Raw genomic sequence first — 21,767 nt, forward strand, 5'->3', positions numbered from 1 at the left:
AGAATAGCATTGAAACAACAGATTGAACCAAATCCATACAGTGGAGAGTTCAGCTCTGACAACCACTTACTGAACCTTTGCTGGAGGAATCAGTGAAGCCACTTACTGACTCACTCAGCCACCGAGTCAGAAATGAGGCTGTGAAAGTGGTAAATACAGGGCCGAGGGTTTTTATTCGACTCTGTTGCTTCTTAGAAATGGCCAAATACGCTGTGTATCAATATAAATGACAAATACTGCTATTGATCCAGCCAAAGATCATCAGGTCAGCTCATAATGAGTCACTGCCTGTAAATAATCACAGCCATCGGCTGCTGCTGCTGATCGATCCAGTTACATGTTTGCACTGATGTGGATGACATCAGGAATGAAACTTGTGCAGTCTTGTCTTTCTCTCTCTCTCTCCCTCTCAGCTCATTTAAAATCTGTTCCTCTGGTTGTTTGCAAAAGTGTGACCTTTTCCAACACTTACTGAGTGATTACCTCCTGGCACAAGACACTGGTAACACTCACTGACTCACTGCAAGAAATGCTGAGCTTCACACGGGCTGGGAAACATCAACAGTTTTAAAGTTTGTATTGTTTGTCTAAAGACTGGTTGTGACAGATTTGAAACTTTAACTTTGAACAGTGTTTTCTCAGCCCCATGTTAACAGTCTTACACAGCCTGTCTACACAGACAACCTGTTCCTTCATCTCTGGAAGGAGCAGGATACAGATCTGCAGCTTGGATTTGATTGTGATGCTGGAGCACAAATGAAGCAAAGTGAAACTAGTGGTCTGTGTTTTTTTGTAGACCTAAAGGTTATGGATCATCAGAGGCGTGTCCAGACTTTTTTGATTGGGGTGTCGCTACTGGGGCACTGACGTAGAGAGAGGTGGCCAGGGTATGACTGTGCACATACAATATATAAGAATGTATCCTCTGTCTTCACTATCTTCTTTAACAAGTCTCATTAAAGTGTAGTATATATTCATGTGAGTAATTCTTACTGTATGTGGTGACATAAAGTTCATCTTCATCTTAGTATTTTTAGGTTTCAAAAAGAAAAAGTTTGTCTTAAGTCACAAACAAAAGAAGATGGACATTTTAAATACAAAGAAAGCTCCTGCTAGCCTGTTAACAACACACCCAAGTAGTTCATTTTGACTTTAGTCCCGCCTCTGAGGGGCAAATCACCAATCATAACAGGTGGCACCTGGGACCCCAAGGGCCAGTGCTCCCCCTGGCCACCCCTCTGGACACGCCCCACAGGAGTCTGTTTCTTTGACTTAAACAAAGATTTACACAGAAAATGAACCACCCATGATCAGCATGACATTTGAATGTTTACCGTATGTTGCTGCTCTGTCTTCCATCACCAGCAGGATAAAGCTGAGGAGGCATCAGGGGGGCTAGCGAGCCCCGCAAGCCCCGCGCCCCTTAACCAACCCCCTCCCCCCAGCCGCCCCACTCACGGTTGGCATGTCATCGCACGGCACTGGCTCCGCCAGACCCGCCGTCGGACCAGCGGGGTCCTCCCGGTAACTACCAGATCCACCAGAACAAGCAGAGACATCTACCAGAACACCAAAACACCAGACACAACAGCATCCACATGGAGCAGAGCTTAGAACAATGAGTCAGCCCGAGCAAAACACCAAAGACTAGATTATATGACAGACCTGCCTGCACAAACAGATCATTATAACTGTCTTCACAGAAGGTATGCAGATAGATGCTGGTGTTAAATAGCAATGCAACACTGACCTGCTTTACTAGCCTGGAACTAGTACCAATACTTTCTCCCTGCAGAAACTGCTCCCTGAAAGCAGGAAGCTACCTGAGCAGCTGTGTTTTTATCAATAACTCTGCACAAACAAACAAAGGCCTGAACTTACACAAAATTACCATGAGACTAACCTGACCTGTGATTATAGCAAACCTATAACAGAAGTAAAGCAGCCATAGTTATGGGAGCTACATGTGTTCAGGTTATGAAAGAAGGATCAGGTTCAATACAAAGAAGAAAGAGAAAACATCAGCCTCAGTCACTGGCTTGATGTCACTTGTGTTATGAGATCTCCTCCAGCCGGGACACCTCCAGTCATTGCATCCCTTGTACCAGAGTGATCAAGCAAGTCCTTCATCCTCCTAAACCTCACAAAATAAATGTAGTTCTTGGGTACCCCTGCTTTTCAGCTGAGGACTCTTTTGAAGTGCTAAAATCTGGGGCAAAATCTACATTTACAGATAGCAGCCTGGAGACACAGAGACTCAGAGATCAGAGGCATGAGAAACACATCAAAGTAGAAAACCATATGCAACATGGGTCCAACACAGCTTGACAGCACCTCACGTCTATGCAGCGCTGCACAAAACACAGAACAGAAACAGACCCACAGACACACAGGGGTCAGCTGAGGAGGTAAAGGTAACGAGAACTCAGACCATCTGTCAGCTTTAGATCTGAGACTATCTAAGGACAATCTGTCTCTTTATGACACTTTGAGTAAAACAACATGAAACACAGAATAATCTCAGACAAACATTGAATCAGGATGTCACCACCCACAGTGCTCAGCTGCTGCTCACTCTGAACTACATGCACTACCCGGAGTCATAAGAGGGAGAAGTGTGCCACCTGCTGGTCCGACCACCGTACTGTCTTCACTAACATGTTCCCTCTGCAAACAAAGACTCATTTGCATGAACTCCCCGTGGACTGAAGTTGCCCTTTTAGATGCAAATATTCGATGAAATTGGACATCAGTTTATTGGATGTCTTCCCGGCACGCCTTCAAATGTTCAGCCGGTGACACAGTGCAAATGTTAACAGCTCATCCTCTTCTCAAAGGGCAGCTTCAGGTCCAGAGGTTTTAGTGACATCTTTCTCTCTTTAGGTGTCTCCCCGGTCTAATGTTTTCATGTGTCCTTTATTTTTCAGTCTTCACTTCTAATGTTTAGGACTTTGATTTCCCTCCTCACCTTAATCCACAATTATTCCTTTCAACTTTACATCCTTCTTTTAATCAAACTGTATTTTCTTTCAGAAGTATCTCCAGAACTCACACAAACTCTAAAGACAAATAAACTCTAAGTCCTAATTCATGCACGTTTAACAGGAAACCATCTGTCTGACGGTTGTGACTGTGGCTGTCTAACCTCATGTGTATTTCCCCCTTCTTTTATTTTCTTAATGTCCAGTTGTTCCTGCTCTGCTTTCAGCTTTAAAGATGCAGCAGAGCAGGAACAAGCTAAATGACATGTGCTGAAATAACGCAGGTTAGGAGGATGCATGAACTGTTGAGCTGAAAGGTGACAGATGCATTACGTGTTGTCTGTCAGTTTTCAGGTCAGCAGTGTGCATCTCGCTGTGGATGAAAAGCCTGTTTTACGTCAGCACATCTCTCTTTAAGTGAAGAAACAGATCAGATTCCTCAAAAAGTGAGCACCCCAAAATTAAACACACTCTCTGCAAGGTTTGTGTGAACGCCTGGAGTCCAATTCAGAGTTTTGAAAAGCTTGGACTGAAGACTCACAGCTGTCACTTCTACTGAAGGCAGCTTGACATTCATCAGAGATCCTTCTCTCACCACTGAGGCCTGATGTTATCTCTGTGCCCTGATCGTATGCCCAGGCTCATCTTTGTTGACAGACTGTTGGGGGAATCTGGTCCCTGTTCATCCTTTCATCCTGTTTTAACAAACACCATCTTCCCTCACTTATTACTGCTGATTTCTTCCTCATCAGTCTCCCAAAAGCACTCCAGTTCATTATTTTCAATGTCTCTTTAGAAGCAGAAACTCTACATAATGCTTTAAAGGAGCAATATTTCTCATGACACAGATTTTTAATGAGTCTTAAAAACACTTTTCAAGTCACACTTTCCAGGTCTAAAATCAGAACTGTTGTCATGTCATATTTTGTCCTGCCCTTTAGTGAAAAAAAGGAGGAACTAACCTGTTGGTGTTAAAGTCAAAACATGTTTAATAAAAGCTTGTATGTACCTGCATTATGTGGCAGGGGATCCAGTGTTTTAGGGGCTTATGTCATTATTAAACAACTTCTTTGTTTTTAAAGTCACATCTAACATTTTGTGGTGTTGGGTAAGTTACTGTAAATTAGTAATTATTTACAATTACTAGTTACTACCCTTAATAAGTACTGAAAGAAGTATGACATGCAGTGAGACCACTAGTAACGAAAGATTAAAGACACTGAATGAAACACAGAACCTAAAACAAGAACAGCAGATACTTTATAAAAGTCAATGTAACTGTTAACTTTGATTTATTACAGTAACAGATGAAAACACCAACAGAAGTGACAAGTATTTATGAAGATATTCATATCAATCAATCAATCTTTATTCATATAGCACCAAATCCCAACAAACATTATCCTCAGACTCTTTCCAAACAGAGCAGGTCTAGACCGTACTCTATGTTCTATTATTAACAAAGACCCAACATCAAGACAGGATAAGATCCAGTCCCATCTTACAGACAGGACTCAGTCTGATCTCATCTTAATCCACCATGAGCAGAGCACTTTGCAGCATTTAGCAAGTTACAGTGGCAAGGACAAACTTCCTTTAACAGGCAGAAACCTCCAGCAGGACCAGACTCATGTTAGACACACATCTGCTGAGACCGTGTTAGAGAGAGGGAGATGAAGAGAGAGAGAGAGAGAGAGAGAGAGAGAGAGAGAGAGAGAGAGAGAGAGAGAGAGAGAGAGAGAGAGAGAGAGAGAGAGAGAGAGAGAGATGATAGTGGTGAGACGGATAGTAGCAGTTGTAGCAGCTGGAGTTTGGCAGGCCAAAGCAGCAGAGATCCAGAGGAACCTACGAGACAAGGGAGCTCAGGGACTCCAGAAAGGTCTATGGTTAGTAACTTTAATGGGACAGGAAGAGTTAAAGTGAGAGACAGGCAGAGAGAGGGGAGAGAGGGAGAGACAGGATACCAGTATGTCAGTTCTGCTGGCAGTCTAAGCCTATAGCAGCATAACTAAGAGCTGGTCCAATATCAGCTGTGTATCTCTATGGTCATCTCTGCCTTGTGATTACTCAAAAGTTACTGATTCTATCAAGGGACCAAAGGGCAGTTTATCTTGGTCTCTTTTTTAAATACAATATTTAAATACAAATAACATTACTACCTAATGTAGTGATTTCTAAATTGCTGTAATGCTCCTTTAAATGCATTCAAAAGCATTCAGTACAATCTTACCACCAAAATCTTTGAGTTTTTTTCCTTTTAAAGTGAAAAATTACTGCTATATTTGAAATCAAACTGAAGTATCTGTGTGTTCAGAGACAGTTGTTCATCATGAACTTTGAAGGTGCTTCTGGGAAACTGAGTGTTTCTGTCTGTGGTTTGGACCTACAGTGCACAGCTTGGGCTGCTCTGATGAAGCAGCTTCTGCTCCAACAGTGGACTCAGCCCACTCAGTCAGTGAGTTTTCTCTGTGTTTGAGTCCAGACTTCCTCTAATTATCTCCTTCTGTGTCTCTGGTTGTTTTTCTCTGCAGGAGAGCTGTGACCAGCTGATGCCGGTGGGGGATTGGAAGGTATGATTAGATGTGTTTGCTGCTGTTATTTTGGGAGCACTTCTCCATTTCCCCTCTCACCATTTCTTCTCGGTTTTGTCATCTATCATCCTTTATTATTCTTTGTTTATCTCTTACTGCTTTGTCACCGGGGTCATTGGTCTGCTTTCAAAAGGAAAGTGGAAGACAGACGTCATTACACAAGGCTGAAAACAAGGATCGTTAGATGAAATAAACAAAACAAAAAGTGTTCCTTCAGACTGTATGTATTAGGAGTGCATTGATACACATAATTCACAGTTCGATACGTTTTCGATACAGAAAAAGAGAAATGTCCATGCCTTTTTTTGACTTGTAGTTTATTGAAATGACCAACATTTGTTTCAGCTCAACGCAAAGTTTTAAAATTAAATTAAATGTATCAGGGGCAGCTATACCTGACACATGTTCTGCTGTGCAGGGGTGTGTGTGTGTGTGTGTGTATGTATGTGTGTGTGTGCGGGTGTGTGTGTATGTGTGCGTGTATCTATGTGTGTTTGTGTGTGTGTGTGTATGTATGGTTGTGTGTGTGTGTATTTATGTGTGTTTGGGTGTGTGTATGTATGTGTGTTTGGGTGTGCGTGTATGTTTGTTTGTGTGTATGTATGTGTGTTTGTGTGTGTATGTGTGTGTATGTATGTGTATGTATAGGTGTGTGTGCGTGTGTGTGTGTATGTATGTGTGTATGTGTGTGTGTTTGTGTGTGTGTGTATGTTTGTGTGTTTGGGTGTGCGTGTATGTGTGTGTGTTTGTGTGTGTACGTGTTTGTGTGTATGTATGTGTGTATGTATGTGTGTTTGTGTATGTGTGTGTACTGTATGTATGTGTGTTTGTGTGTGTATGTATATGTGTGTGTGTGTATGTGTATCTGTGTGTGTTTGTGTGTGTGTATGTATGTGTGTGTGTGTGTATGTATGTTTGTGTGTGTGTGTGTATGTATGGTTGTTTGTGTGTGTATGTATTTGTGTTTGTGTGTATGTGTGTGTGTATGTATGTGTGTTTGTGTATGTGTGTGTATGTATGTGTGTATGTGTGTTTGGGTGTGTGTGTATGTATGTGTGTTTGTGTGTATGTATGTGTGTTTGTGTGTGTATGTGTGTGTGTGTGTATGTATGTGTATGTATAGGTGTGTGTGTGTGTGTGTGTGTATGTATGTGTATGTATAGGTGTGTGTGTGTGTGTATGTAGGTGTGTGAATGTATGTGTGTATGTGTGTGTTTGTGTGTGTGTGTATGTTTGTGTGTGTGTGTATGTATGTGTGTTTGGGTGTGCGTGTATGTGTGTGTGTGTGTGTGAGTGTGTGTGTGAGTGTATGTCTGTCTGTCTGCGTGCGCATCTGCCGAGAGAGCAGAGGAGAATTGTGAACGCGCGACCATGTAGAGACAGAAATGACATCCCGTCATGTAAATAAGATAAATAACATGAGGATATTTAATCTCTTAAATAAAAGAACAAGGTATAGACCTGATCTATGAGAGAGGTAACATTAAATCACTTCTGCTTTGACTTCCAAGGGGGGGCGGGTCCCAGCGGGTGCGCCCCCGATATAACTGCAGGGAAAACACTGTCCGGTATCAGGCTGAAGTCTTACACAGCATGCAGTATAAGAGCACAAGTAATGCATATACGCACTTTAAAAACATATCACCCCGTCTAGCATCACTACAGGACCACGGACCAACTCTGCTCTGCAACCAAAGAGGACACTCGTGCTTCCCTCTCGTGCGGGCGCGCTCACACACACACATACGTTAACATGTGAACCCAGCAGACCATCAGTGGATATATATGTTTCCATATGAAGCACAGTTAAAACAAACGTGACCAGCTTAGACTGAATGAATGTGGGAGGAGCGCGCAGTTCAGTGGACCTCGTCAGAAGTTGATAAAGTAAATATAAAATTGCGTATCGTTCGGTTCATAGGGTGTACCGAACCGTGACCTCTGTATCCAACGGTTCGATACAGATACATGTATTGTTGCACCCCTAGTATTTACATCTCTGTATATGGTGAAACAAGTCTGAGTGCTCACCAACTTTCTGTTACTTCCGTTATCTCATTTAATACTGAGTGTGAGAGGGATAAAAATTATGCAGAGAAAGAATACAGTTACTACAAACTGTTGTGTCTATCCATTCTTCAGGATGTACATGTTTAAACCTGTTTATTTTCAAACAGCATAGTCCGACCTGTAAGAAAGTGAACATAGCGTAAGTTCAGGCAGGCCATGAAGTCAAGCTGGGCCCACAGAACATCAGCTGCTCTTAACACCAGCCCCATCAGCTGACAGATCAGCTGATTACATCTACACATCCAATCAGCAAACAGTAACATGCTCTATTTAAACTGCTTCAGCCCGCCTTCTCTTGTTCCCCCCCTGCAAACTGCGTCACCACCTACCACCACCACTTTGTGACCAGTGTCGTATGTATCATCACTGATGCTCACTCTGTTCTGTACCTGGGGAGTCTTTGCTGCTGCTCTCCCTGCCTTGGCTTTTTATGTATGCACAAAGAGAGGGGAGGTGTGCTCTCCCCGCCTCAGGCTTTGGCATTCCACCTGGGAACATGGAAGGGCAGGGAGCTCCCAGACCAGATCCATACCACCTGATATAACTCATTGCATGCACATTGTAAATTATTTTGATGAGAGTGGTCCTAACTGAAATTATACTTAAGAGAGTTTTATGTCAACTCTGTTTCAAGAAGACCACCATCAGTCTTATCTATGGTTTATCATATTCTGTGTGACACCTCACTTCAGGATTGTGCCTCACAAAGGACACCTCGAGCTCAGCTTGGCATGCATTAGTTGAACTATGTGTATCATTTACTTTTTAAGCTTACACAACTCTGTAAACATCAGAAATGAAATGTGCAGTATCTCTAATGAACAAATGTTATTAGTTATAGTCATAAAAAGGCTGCTGCTACTTCCAACTGTTAGCACCTCATAAAAGTGTGGCCAGCTGCTCCCTGAACAGAAGCTTACGCAAGCAGTTTGTACACACTGAGTAGAAAAAGAGCAGCTGAGAGAGGCTTTTATATTCAGGCAAAACATTTAAGAAGCTGGAGAGGAACAAAAACACATACTGAGATATCAGATTACAAAAACATGTTTTCTATACGAGCTTCAGGATCCTGTAAAATCTGCAAACCAAAGCATCACCTTTCCATCATGAACATTATATTAAACATTATTACTTATATCAAGTTGATCTGTTTTTATCTCTTTTGTTAGAGCATTTAAACCAACAGTTTATAAAGTTGTTCCCTGGTATGACATCAGTTTGATAAGTTCTGTATTTTTCCAGGAAGTTAAGCTTCACACATTTAACACCTCAGTTTATTTTAATCAGGCATATGCTGAGTATCAGACAGGAGTGATGACATGGTTCTCATTAAACACCTCTCTTTCACACTCGAACCGACACCCTCAGGGTCTCAAGTATACTGTTAGGACTGACTTTAAAGGGTTGTTTCTGCTTCATGGCTGCTGGGAAGACAGAGGAGGCTACCTCCAGGAGTGCAACCTCTTGTGAAACGAGGCAGAATTTTCAGTCATTTAAAAAGTTCTTACACTGCAGCAGGTTTGTTGTTTTGAGGTTGAAACTCATTGGCCAGGGGTTCCCAAACTTTGCAGCTCACAACCCCCAAAATAAAGGTGGGAGAGCCTCACGACTCCCACTGTCCCTCGAGGTGGTTAAATGATGCTCACAGATAAAGGCGAGCACTTAGAGGCTAATCCAGAAACAGACATTAGAGCAACACTTTAAACACAACAGCCTAAAAAACACATTATTTTATAGTGATTTATAAAAGGGTAGAAACAGAATACAGGTAATCTTCCTGTAGCAGTAATATGACTGTTTATTATGTACGAGCACAGATGAGTCTGTGTGTGTCTGTGAGCTTCTTATTGCCTTAAAGAAGCTTCCTGTATGTGTCTGCAGAATATTAGCCAGTGTGCACCATAGACTGTATATAAAGTGGAAGTCATCTTGCTCGCTTGAAGTGAGGCCGCCACAAAAATTGCTCCCCCTAGTGGCTGGCTGCAGTATAGGTCAAAAACTCTGTGTCCCCCATTCATTTGAATGGGACTGCAGTCAAACTTTAAAAAATAAATACACGTGGTAAGAATGTTTCTCACATCCGTAATATGTAGTTATTATTTGACTGTTTTGTGTTCAAGTCCTCTTTTTTCTGAAAAGTTTCTATTTCATTAGTTATTAGAGGTTAAAAAACTGAGTTTTACATACGGGTTTACTTTGATTGACAGCTGCCATAGAGGGAAACTCCGTAGGACCATCTGGAAATACAGAAAGGATATGGAATATGGAATATTAGGTGATTTTAAAACTGAATATTTTGGAAGGCATCTCACGACACACCATCAATGTTCCTCAGCCTCCAAGGGGGTCCAGACCTAGCGGCAACCTCCGGTCTAAAATAAAAAAAAAGTCCAATGCGGAAGTGCTGGAAACTGCAGTTCAACAAGGATCCGCTTGAGGCTGGCTCCGGAAGTACCAGAAACCACATACACACCCATTCAAAAAAGCCGATCTTTACAGCAGAAATAAACATGTTTACAGCCTGGTTCAAAAAACGAGTGTAGTCTGGACAGCTCATTTCTCGATCGGCACACACTGTATGGGGGTGATTTTTTTTCTAATGCAGCAATTTCAAAGATATTAAGATAAAAAGTCTTTCCATGAGAGGCACAGCTGACTTGATTGATAGACGGGAACACTGTAGCTGTTGGCTAGGAGGCTCAAACTCCGCCTCTTTACCTCACACTTGCTCGACATAAGTTACATTGAGTTCAGCATTTCCAATATGGCTGCTGCTGCCGATTGGCTTCAAAACAGTGCTTCAGAAACAGATGGTTGACATCACGGATACTACGTCCATTATTTATACAGTCTATGGTCCAGACCCACACTTCAGGAACAACTGTCTTAGGCAATTGAACAACTTCCTCACATTCTCTGTAGAAAACATGAACTTTGTATTATTTTCTTCATTTAGTTTGTCCACAAAGGAATATCTAAATAAAATGATGAAGACAGTGAATCCACATGCTGTTAAATAAGTTTAAGGTAGATTAAACAAGACATCATAATACCCAAATTCCCATCTCAGATATATCGGAACCTATCACAGTCCTTGATTTAGGCATGGGGTGGATTTTATAAGATGACGATACACAGTTCAAACATTTTACACAGCATTTGGTGGTTTGCAAATCTTTAAATCATACATTTTATTAAAATAGTGCAAAAACAACACACTAAACATTAGGATTGAAACTTTTTTGATTGTGGGACTGAGGCATGTTCACCATTTCATTTCATCCCCTCTTCTAAAGAAGTGGGGGTTCAGTTTACAACACAGCAAACATTTAGAAACAGAGGAGACCAGCTTCTGGAGCTTTGAAAGTGAAATGTGTCCCATTCTTGCCTGTTGTAGGATTTCAGCTCCGATGTTGCACTTTTTGTTTTGTGATTTATTCAAGGTGTTCAATGTGTGACAAGTCAGGACTGCAGGCAGGCCAGTTCAGCACCTGGACTCTTCTTCTACAGAGCCGTGCTGTTGTAACACGTGCAGAATGTAGTTTGCATTGTCTATTTATTGGGATAAACCCCTTGAGATGTGCCATCTCGTTTTAGAGGGGGTCCTAGGATGTGGTGTGCATACTTTCCATAAAGAATGCCAATTTTGGATTTGTTAGACCACAGGGCAGTCTTTCCACTTGTGTATGCAGGACGTATGAATGGAGGGGGTGCGTAAAAGGACAATCTGGCTACTTTTCATTGCACCTTTGAGTTGATGCTTAAGAATTCTTCAAATGTGGTAAATTAATGAATAATGTCAGTCCATTATTTTTCCAGTCTATCAGTGCTTCTGGTTCAGACAGCATCTGAGATTAAACATTTAAAACAGGCGGAGTGATGCCGAGTCAGCAGAGAGAGAGTTAATCTCCACTGTGGGTCAAAGCAGGACAAAGTCAGTCCGAGTGAGACTGGGGACAGCAGAGAGTGGCGTTTAGAGTTGAGTCAGCAGAGAGCGTGTTCTGTCAACAGGAATCGGGGAGATAGATTGAGAGAGAAAAGAGGGATAGAGGGAGTGAAAAGGGAGAGAAATAGGGTTGAAGAGGCAGAACAAAGGGCCAGGCTGCTAAATGACACCAGAGAGCAGAGTGTGTGTGTGTGTGTGTGTGTGTGTGTGTGTGTGTGTGTGTGTGTGTGTGTGTGTGTGTGTGTGTGTGTGTGTGTGTGTGTGTGTTCTGCTGCCTGCATGATAGTCACTGTGACACCATTGCAGTCATGTGAATATGCACGTACGCATGCTTCTGCAAACCTCAGTGTTAAATTTAACTCCTGCTGAGGATAAACTTTGTTATTGCTTGTGTTAGAGTTCATTGGAAACTTGGAAACTTTAAAGGAAGAAGTCGCTTTTATAAACACATTTTATGGCAAATACTTTCTGATTTTTTTACATTTACATCTGCTAGACATTATGACTTCATGACTGTTCTGTAGGTTTAAGTAATAAACATCTTTGATAAAAGTTTTAAAGAAATAAATCTAAACTGGTTATAAAAACATCCAATCAAACATCAAACTGTACTCACTTGAAAGACAACATGGGCTCAAATATCAGATGCAAACCCAGGTTCCTTTGTACTATTTCAATTCTAATGGTTCGTTTTGCATCAGAAGGAGTCAGTTGAGGTGTTTCATCTGATGAGGATCCTGACGCCTCCATTTAGAAGTGTTCCAGGTACGTCCAGCTGGGAGGAGGTCCTGGGGCAGACCCAGGACTAGCTTGAGGGATTATATACACTGTATGTCACCTGGTCTGGGACCACCTCAGGAGAAGGAGCTGGAAATGTTGCTGCAGAGGGATATTTGGGTGGATTTGCTTGGACAGCTGCCTCTGTGATCTGATCCCAGATAAGCAGAATACAATGGATGGATGGATTTTTTTCTTTTAGTGGTTTTTGGTTATTCTTGTCCCTGCTCATGTGTATTTAGTTTCTAGGGTGGTTTTCTGACATGTGGAAGAAAACCAAAATGAGGACCCAAGTGCAGACTTCAAATTAACATAAGAAACAAAAAAACATACTTAACTCAAAATCCATGAAATAACAAAAACACTGGGGACACAGGAGTCACTGGAACACTGGAAACAACTTCATATACTGTAGATCACACATCACACAATGAACCGACACAGAACCGCCTACTATATTAGCAGTACGTACTGATTTGGCCTAAATTCATTAAGTAGTATGTGAACAAGAGCAAAATCTGTAGTATGCCAAAACTGTTGATGTTGTACTGATTCAGGAACATGTCTCAGTATCGGACCAGTCTCCCTCACGTACTGGTTCCCACAATGCACAGCACTAACGTTCTCCTTTTTCTTTTCATTCTTTTTTGACGGGGGGAACTCTGTTTGTATGTGCTGTGAAAATTCTTCAATTCCATATAAACCACTTCTTAACTCTGTGAATCATAAGTGATGCTAAAGAAGCAGTTTCTCTATCAGCTTGGTCGTTGTTTACTTCCGCTTTCCGAAACCAGAAATCCAGCAACACCTGACCCAGCATCCTGCAGACCAGATCCAACAGAACAGTCATACTTCATACTAAATTCAAACATGTAGTATGTAGCAGGCCATTTCGAGAACAGCCAGAGACTATATAAACACTGAGTTACGAGTAAGGGGGGCATACAGTAGGTGAGACCGACAAGGCCCAGTTGAAGACAATCACAAAGGGAAAACAGGAAGTAAAACTGAACGTAACACACAGACATGAACAAATATAAAAAGGGAAGTGAACACATGAGACAAAAGACCCTAGAATCTAAATACACCTGAACAGGGACCAGAATAACCAAAAAACAATAAAAGAACAGACCAAACTTGACAATCAAAAAAGAGGACATGTGCATCTCAATGTCACTTTGCAGAATCTTTGACAAAATAGATAAAAAGTGTAGCTTTAATACTCTCTCTATATAAGTTCCTCTCAGTCCTGTTCTTTTCATTTTCATGTTGTTATATCGGGAGGTGTGGGTGGAAGCAGTCTACATTGTACCAAGCTCTGTCCCTGCCCACGTCTGATTCCAGTCAGGCTGAAGTGTTTGATTTGAATCTTCCTGTAACACTACGTTTCCCACACACTCATTTTAAAGCTGAAATACAGCAAGTCATTCTGCTGAAGCAAAAGATGCTTACTCTTCTCGCAGGTGTTCAGGCCTCGGATCATTCAACAGTGCGATCCCATATCGCCAAATACTGACACTACTATCTGTCTCACCACTACCATCTCTCTCTCTCTCTTCACCTCCCTCTATCCCTCTCTCTAACACAGTCCATGAGTCTGGTCCTGCTGGAGGTTTCTGCCTGTTAAAGGAAGTTTGTCCTTGCCACTGTAACTTGCTAAATGCTGCAAAGTGCTCTGCTCATGGTGGATTAAGATGAGATCAGACTGAGTCCTGTCTGGAAGATGGGACTGGATCTTATCCTGGCTTGATGTTGGGTTAATAATAGAACATAGAGAACGGTCTAGACCGGCTCTGTTTGGAAAGAGTCTTCAGATACCGTTTGTTGGGATTGGTGCTATATGAATAAAGATTGATTGACTGACACTTGCCATTGATCAGCCAAGACATTATGACCACCTGCCAGATGTTGTGTAAGTCCCCCTCTAGTCAGGTCAGGGTCAAAACAGACCTGGTCTCATGAGACATGGACTCTGAAGTCGTGCTGCTGTATCTGCAGCAGATCCTTTAAGTCCTGGACATTGTGAGGTGGAGCCTCTTTGGATCAGACTTGTTTGTCCAGCTCATCACGCAGATGCTGGATCGGATTAAGATCTGGATACCAAGTCGACACCTTGAACTCGTTAGTTTGATGTTCGTCCTGGCTTCTTTCTCCCTTGCTCTGTGGTCCAGTTCTGATGTTCATTGAGTTCCTTGTAGAGCTTTCTGTGGTGGACAGGGGTCACCATGGACTCCCTGGTTACACAGCTCCATACGATGCAATGCTCTGTGTGTTCTGACTCCTTTCTATCAGAACCAGCTTTAACTTTGTCAGCAGTTTGATCCCCTGCAGCTCTTCTGTTGGATTTGACCACATAGACCTTCACTCTACATGCACATCAACGAGCCTTGGTCATTTATGAACCTGTCGCAGGTTTACTGGATTTCTTCTTTGGACCACTTTTAGCAGGCTCTTCCCTCTGCAGACCAGGAACACCCCGCAAGAGCTGCAGTTTAGGAGACTTTTTGACCCAGTCTTCTAACCTTCATTGTTTGGTCCTTGTCAAAGTCACTCATGTCGTCACACTCGCCCACTTCTCTTCTTCAAACACAAAAACTTCAAGGACAACATGTTCACCTGCTGTCTGACAGATCCCACCTACTGACAGGTGACATTGTAAAGAGATCGCTTCACCTGTCAGTGATTATGATGTTACTGCTTGATCAACTCTGTCACATCGTCTGATACAGTCAAGTGGTGTTTAGGGAACAGCAGCTCAGGGGTAGAGTCGGTTGTCTCTCCAGATGATAGTAGACGGTTTTGATCCCAGGTCCCACAATCCACATGCCAAAGTGTCCTGAGGCAAGACACTGGAACTAAATTGCTCCGCTGACTGAAACAGCAGTATGTGAATGGTATTAGTTAATACTGATGAGCTCTTTGCATCAGTGTGTGAATGGTTGAACGTGTCTTGTAATGTAAAAGGTGGTGGACTGAAGACTAAAAAAGAGTGCTACAGAAGTAAAGTTTACTTTCATAGATCAAGTCTGTTTAATGTCTGTTTGCTAACGTTGACTCATGGTCGACATAAAACTGTCTGGTTAGCTTTAGGTGACTGTGATCCTGTCCTGCAGTAAATTCTCCTCTATATGATGGAAGTTACAATCCCTTTGCATCTCATGTACAGTTGCAAGAAAAAGTGTGTGAACCCTTTTGAATTATCTGGCTTTCTGTATAAATTGGTCATAAAATGTGTTCTCATCTAAGTCACAACAATTATAATATTATGTTTTCATGTTGTTATTGACCACACCATGTAAACATCACAGTGCAGGGTGGAAAAGTATGTGAGCCCTTGGGTTTAATAACTGGTTGATCCTTCTTTAGCAGCAAAAACCTCAACCAAACATTTCCTATAGATCAGATCAGATCTGCACAACGCTCAGGAGGAATTTTGGACCATTACTCTTTACAAAACTGTTTCAGTTCAGGAATATTCTTGATATGTCTGGTGTGAATCGCTCTCTTGCAGTCATGCCACAGCATCTCACTCAGGTTGAGGTCAGGACTCTGACAGAGCTACTCCAGAAGGTGTGTTTCCATCTGTTGAAGACATTCTGATGTTGGTTTATACAGTGCTATATAAATAAAATGTATTATTATTATTATCATTATTATTATTAATTGATGGATCAATGGTCTTAAGTTCTCCTGCAAAATGTCTTGATAAATTTGGGAATTCATTTGTCCATCGATGATAGCGATCTGTCCAGACCCTGAGGAAGTGAGCAGCCCCAAACCATGATGCCCCTCCACCATGCTTCACAGTTGGGATGGGGTTTTGATGTTGGTGTGCTGTGCCTTTATTTCTCCACACAAAGTGTTATTTATTCCTTTCAAACAACTCAACTTCAGTTTCATCTATCCACAGAATATTATCCAGTAGTGCTGTGGAACATCCAGGTGCTCTTTTGCAAACTTAAAACGTGCAGCAGCAATAATTCTTGTTCAGTGTTCAACGTATCGTAGATTCATCAACGGAGATGTTAGCATGTGCCAGAGATTTGTGTCAGTCTCCATTTAACTCTCTAGGATTCTTCTTCACCTCATTGAGCATTCTTCTCTGTGCTCTTGCAGTCATCTTTACAGGACGCCCACTCCTAGGGAGAGTAGTAAAAGAGCTGAACTGTCTCCATTTATAGATAATTTATCTAACTGTGGACGATGAACATCCAGGCTTTTAGAGATACTCATGTAACCCTTTCCAGCTTCATGCAAGTCAACAACTCTTAATCTTAGGTCTTCTGAGAGCTCTTTTGTGTGAGGCATGGTTCACATCAGGTATACTTCTGTAGAATAGCAAACTCAAAACTGGTACGTGTTTTTGTGCAGGGCAGCTTTAACCAACACCTCCAATCTCTTCTTATTGATTGGACAAGAGGTAGGCAGACTTCAGACTCAAATTAGCTCTTAGAGAAGTCATTAGCTGAGGGGTTCACATACTTTTTCTACCCTGCACTGTGAATGTTTACATGGTGTGGTCAATAAAAACATGAACACATATCATTTTTTTGTGGTATTAGTTTAAGCAGACTGTTTGTCTATTGTTGACTTTGATGAAAACATTTTATGACCAATTTATGCAGAAATCAGGTCACTCCAAAGGGTTCACATACTTTTTCTTGCAACTGTACATGCCAACAGGTAACTTGTGCCCAAGTATGAGACGCCGAGGGCAGGGACACAGAGTCTGTCTTATGTCACCCAAAGTTCAACCCAGAGAGAAGAAGAAGGGAATAAAGAGTAAGACAACTCAAAGGATTTATTTACAAATGTAGGAAAATGTATAACTGAAAAAGCTGCCAAGTCAAAAAGCACAAACAAAAGAGAAGTTCATCTATAATACATTAAGTTAACACTAACACCCTCATAGCTGGAGAAAACAAAAGTAGGAGGACCCCATAGACTAAATTAAAGATTTGATATCAAGAGACAAAACAAAACCTTACTTATAACACAAATCAACTGAAGAAACACTCAAAATCACACTGAGGATGAAGGAACCATTCATGGGTAAGACACACAATGAACTGACACAGAAGGGAGGAAACACAGAGGCTGTTTTCCACACCGCCTGCTACATACTACCAGTGGTGGAAAGTAACAAAGTAAATCTACTTGAGTACTGTACTTAAGTACATTTTTTGAGTATCTGTACTTTACTTGAGTAAAGTACTTTTACTCCACTACATTCAGAAGACAATTATTGTACTTTTCACTCCACTGCATTTCTATCAGTGCTCTAGTTACTCACTACTTTATCTTTGAAGTCAGCTGATGAGTTTCCTTCTCTTTTCTGACCTCTAAGACAGTAAACTGTGTTTGTGTAGTTCTGTTTGTCTCAGTGGTTTAGTCGTACCTGTATATCGTGCGTCTCCATGGTTGAATGTGGAGCAAACACAGAGCATCACTCAGATCAGGCCGTTCATTTAGAGGTGGTAATGAAGGCCTTAATTCTCCACCTGAGCACCCATGGTCATATCTTCAGCCCGTGTTAGAGGTTTTTGAAATGAAGAATGATACGTATCATTTGAAATGTTCTCCTTGTTTACCACTCTGCTCAAACATACAAACATTCACTGTCCAACCTGAGAAAGCGTGTTGAGCTACGTAACGTTTGTTTCATTCCAGATGAACATTTCAAACTAAGGTGTCTGTGCTTGGAGTAACTTAGTGTCTGTTTTATTCCATGGTATAGTTTTTAAAGATTTCAAGTAATGGTTTCTAAATCAACATAATGTAACAGAATGTACTCCTATGTATTATTGACAGCACTCATGCTTTGTGATAATACAAAGTTTTGAGATTTTTTAAGAAGTACTTTGAATACTTTAGTATTTTTAAAAGAAAGTACTCCAGGACTTTAACTCAAGTCATAGTCTGACTCAACAACTTTCACTTGTATTGGAGTAATATTTGACCTGAAGTATCTATACTTTGAAGCTGTGTACTTTGTCCAACACTGCATACTACCTGCCAATGTAGTACATACTACATACTGCGTTTGAAGGTAGTATGTAGTATAACTGTTCTGTTGGATCTGGTCTGCAGGAATCTGAGTCAGGCTTTGCTGGATTTCCGGTTTGAGAAAGCTGAAGTAAGCAACAATCAAGCTGATAGAGAAACTGTTTCTTTAGCATCACTTGTGATTTAAAAAGTTAAGAAGTGGTTTATATGGAATTTAATAATCATCACAGCATCAAAAATCTGAGTGCTCCTCGTCATATATGGTAAAAAGAAGAAGAAGAATGTTAGCGCTGTGCATTGTGAGAAACAGTACGTGAGGGAGACTGGTCCGATACTGAGACATGTTCCTGAATCAGTACAACATCTGGTTAGTTTTGGCATACTGCAGATTTTGCTCTTGTTCACATACTACATACTGAATTTAGGCCAAATCAGTACATACTGCTAGTAAAGTAGGTTTTGAAAACAGTCACTGCCTCCTCTCTCTGTCTCTCAGGTGAGCTCACTGCTGCAGTGAGGCCCAAAGCAGCACCTGCAAGAGAGTAAGTGAGTGAAACTCATCCTTACAAACGTCCTTGAAGGTAGTTATAGAGTCAGATTCAGCAGAGCTTGTCAGGTGTAACAAACAGTGATTTATTATAAAGTTTAAATTAGTTTGATGAGAATGGAGGCTGTAACGCTTCTGAAATGCTGCAGTGTTTCCCACTTGTCTTTGTTAAATGGACACAAATCTGTGCGGCAGAGTTTGGACGTTGCTGCATCTCCAACATTCAATGATTCGTCTTGATGTTTGGTTGCTGCTGCATCAACTTTTGTCTTTGCAGACAGCAGAAGACTAATATTTTGTGAAGATTCAGCCTCATTAAGTCGAACTGATGAACAGTAGATGTTGTGTTTTTCTAAAAAGCTGGAACATATCAAGGGCGCAGTGAAAAACAAACAGGAGCAGATACAAACTAGAGTGCTGATGCTGATGAGAGAGAGCATGCCTTCAGACCACAGACTGACAAGACAGCCAACCAATCCTGTGCAATGGAGGCAGCAGCCTGAGCGAATCATCTCTAACCTGCTCCACACCCTGTTGTTCGCTCATGCAGCGCGAGGAGATCAGGAGGGAGGGGGAGGGCTGCAGCTCTGAGCTTAAGAGCCGGGGTGGGAATAGAAGCGAGCAGACAAAGACTCTGCATCCGCCACAGAAGCAGCATCCACCACCCAGTTCTCCATCACACAGCGAGTGATCAGGACCTAGTCCCGTTAAACAGGAGAGGCCTGGCTGCTCGTCTGCCTGTCTGCACACTCCTCCTCTTCTTCACCAGCTGAGAGAACAGTTACTGAGGAGCCATGCCTGAGTGCTGGGACGGGGTGAGTGTGATTAAAGGGTGTGTGATGCACCCCACTGTGACTCAATGTATGTGCAGGAGCTCTGCCAAGATACATTTTCATTTTAAAGCTGTCTGATGATGACTCTGGAGCTGCTTGTTTTAGTCTCATGATATTATAATGTGCATGTGTCTGATGCATTTACTGGAAAGCAACATAATGTATGTTGTGTTGTAAAGACTGTGGAAGGATTTGTCTCTGCACTCTCAGCATGAGGGAGAAACTGCAGCGTCAGTGTCATTTGATGGGTCATTCTTTGACTCTGGCACACTGACACACTTAGGCTCGCCAACATAGATGCAGTGCAGTGTGCAGATGCTCATACATCTGCAGATCAACCCATAAATGAATGCATGTGTGTGCATGTGTGTCTGTGTGTGTGTGTGTGTGTGTGTGTGTGTGTGTGTGTGTGTGTGTGTGTGTTTGGGTGTGATGAGCAAATGTTCTTCTGCAGTATCATCCATTTTGTCAACCTTGAAATGGACAGGGTGTGTGTACAGGAGCGAGGAGAGGAGGGAGTGATGATTCGTTTCATGATCTGTTGATTATTTTCATAGCTGCATGGTGACGCAGTCAAGATGTTTGCTCTTTCTTACATCCTCAGCTCACAGTTAAGCAAATAAACCAAGTGATCATGTTTCCTCTGAGGGGCAGAAAGGCTGTCTCTTTTTTGGAGGCTGGATTTGAGACTCTATAAAATGCTCCAAACACTTGAAGGTCACCCAGGCTCAGGTGTTTGTGATAGTCCTGCTCTTGTGAAGCAGAATGCAGTGACTGAGAACAGACTGTGAACAAAGCCCTGATGCAGTAACTGCCTCAAATTAGAAAGCTGATCACAGATAACATGGATGTCGTTGCCCAAGTAAATAGAGAGATAATCTGGCTGGATTAACTCATAAATGTTGGTTGTATGACTCTCTGCTGCTGAGGGGGATTATGCAGAATTTTGGCAGCTGCACAGCTAAGTCTATAAGTGCAGTTTGTTTCAGGACTCAGAGTTGACATGACTGTATGGAGAGTGCAGGGATGCTGCAGACTGACAGCAGCAGCAGGTTGATTGATTGTCACACAGAGGAAGAGCTGAAATCTCAGTGTGAAAACAAGCTCAGAGGAGGACGTGATGATGCAGCGTCCATGTGATTTAGATCTGTTTGTTTGGTTTAAATATAGAAGATGGAAAAGTCTGTCTGCATGATCAATAAGAGCTTCAGTTCAGTCCATGACACACCACTCTGCTCCGTGTGCGCGTGTGTGTGTGTGTGTGTGTGTGCGTGTGTGTGTGCGTGTGCGTGCAGCTAATGGTAACACACATCTCGTACCTCCATTTTGAGTTTGGCTCTGACTCATGGATGCTGACAAAATGTGGGTCATAAAAGTGTTTGGATGAACAACAAGCCAAAAGGTCTGGAGCCTGCGTGTGTTAGTCTGTGGGACAGAAGCTGCTACACTTAGAATAAATATGTAAACAACAACTGAATAAATGCATACGCAAATAAACAAGGAAATAATTATATTTAGAAAAATCATCAATATGAGAGCGAATTAAGTGTTTGTCATATTTATCTACCAATGTCTACATCTGAGAAACTCATTTATGCACATTTAATATTTTTTTATTGACAACTTTCTCCTGAATATATCACAAGAGATTCTTATTTCCCCTCAATGTCAAATATCCCAGTGTTTTTAAGAGACTATCGACTGCAGCTTCTTACCAGAGGTCATTGACCTCTACCTTTATGTTGAACAGATGTCTGTTGTGTTCTCAGATAGAACATGTATCATAAAATGTTAATTTAAAAGAATAATAGCCAAATATTTAGTGCAGTCACGTGATATTAGGGTCTGACATCATTACCAGACACGACCTCTTTAATAAGAACTCATTGATTTACATGAGAGGAGGTTCTAACTTTAACATTAGACTATAGTGAGTTTAATTGTAGAGAACAAAACAACAGAGTGAATCTATCACCTCCATCTAAATGATCCTCCAGGTTAGGCTGTTTGTTGTTA

General features: G+C 41.7%; 1 protein-coding gene across 3 annotated transcripts in view; it reads left to right on the plus strand.

Moving 5' to 3' along the window:
* Positions 1-21,767, plus strand: part of ndrg4 (NDRG family member 4) — an 85,984-nt gene that overhangs the window by 43,658 nt on the left and 20,559 nt on the right. The window contains exon 3 of one of the 3 annotated variants that reach the window (XM_034686787.1): positions 5,513-5,551. In XM_034686787.1, coding sequence (XP_034542678.1) covers positions 5,513-5,551 — 39 coding nt within the window. Of the gene's footprint in view, positions 1-5,512; positions 5,552-19,444; positions 19,734-21,767 lie in introns of those variants that run through there. The other 2 variants (XM_034686788.1, XM_034686789.1) reach the window with 2 other exon arrangements.

The sequence above is a fragment of the Notolabrus celidotus genome, chromosome 6 (genome assembly GCF_009762535.1).
Source record: "Notolabrus celidotus isolate fNotCel1 chromosome 6, fNotCel1.pri, whole genome shotgun sequence".
Taxonomy (NCBI): domain Eukaryota; kingdom Metazoa; phylum Chordata; class Actinopteri; order Labriformes; family Labridae; genus Notolabrus; species Notolabrus celidotus.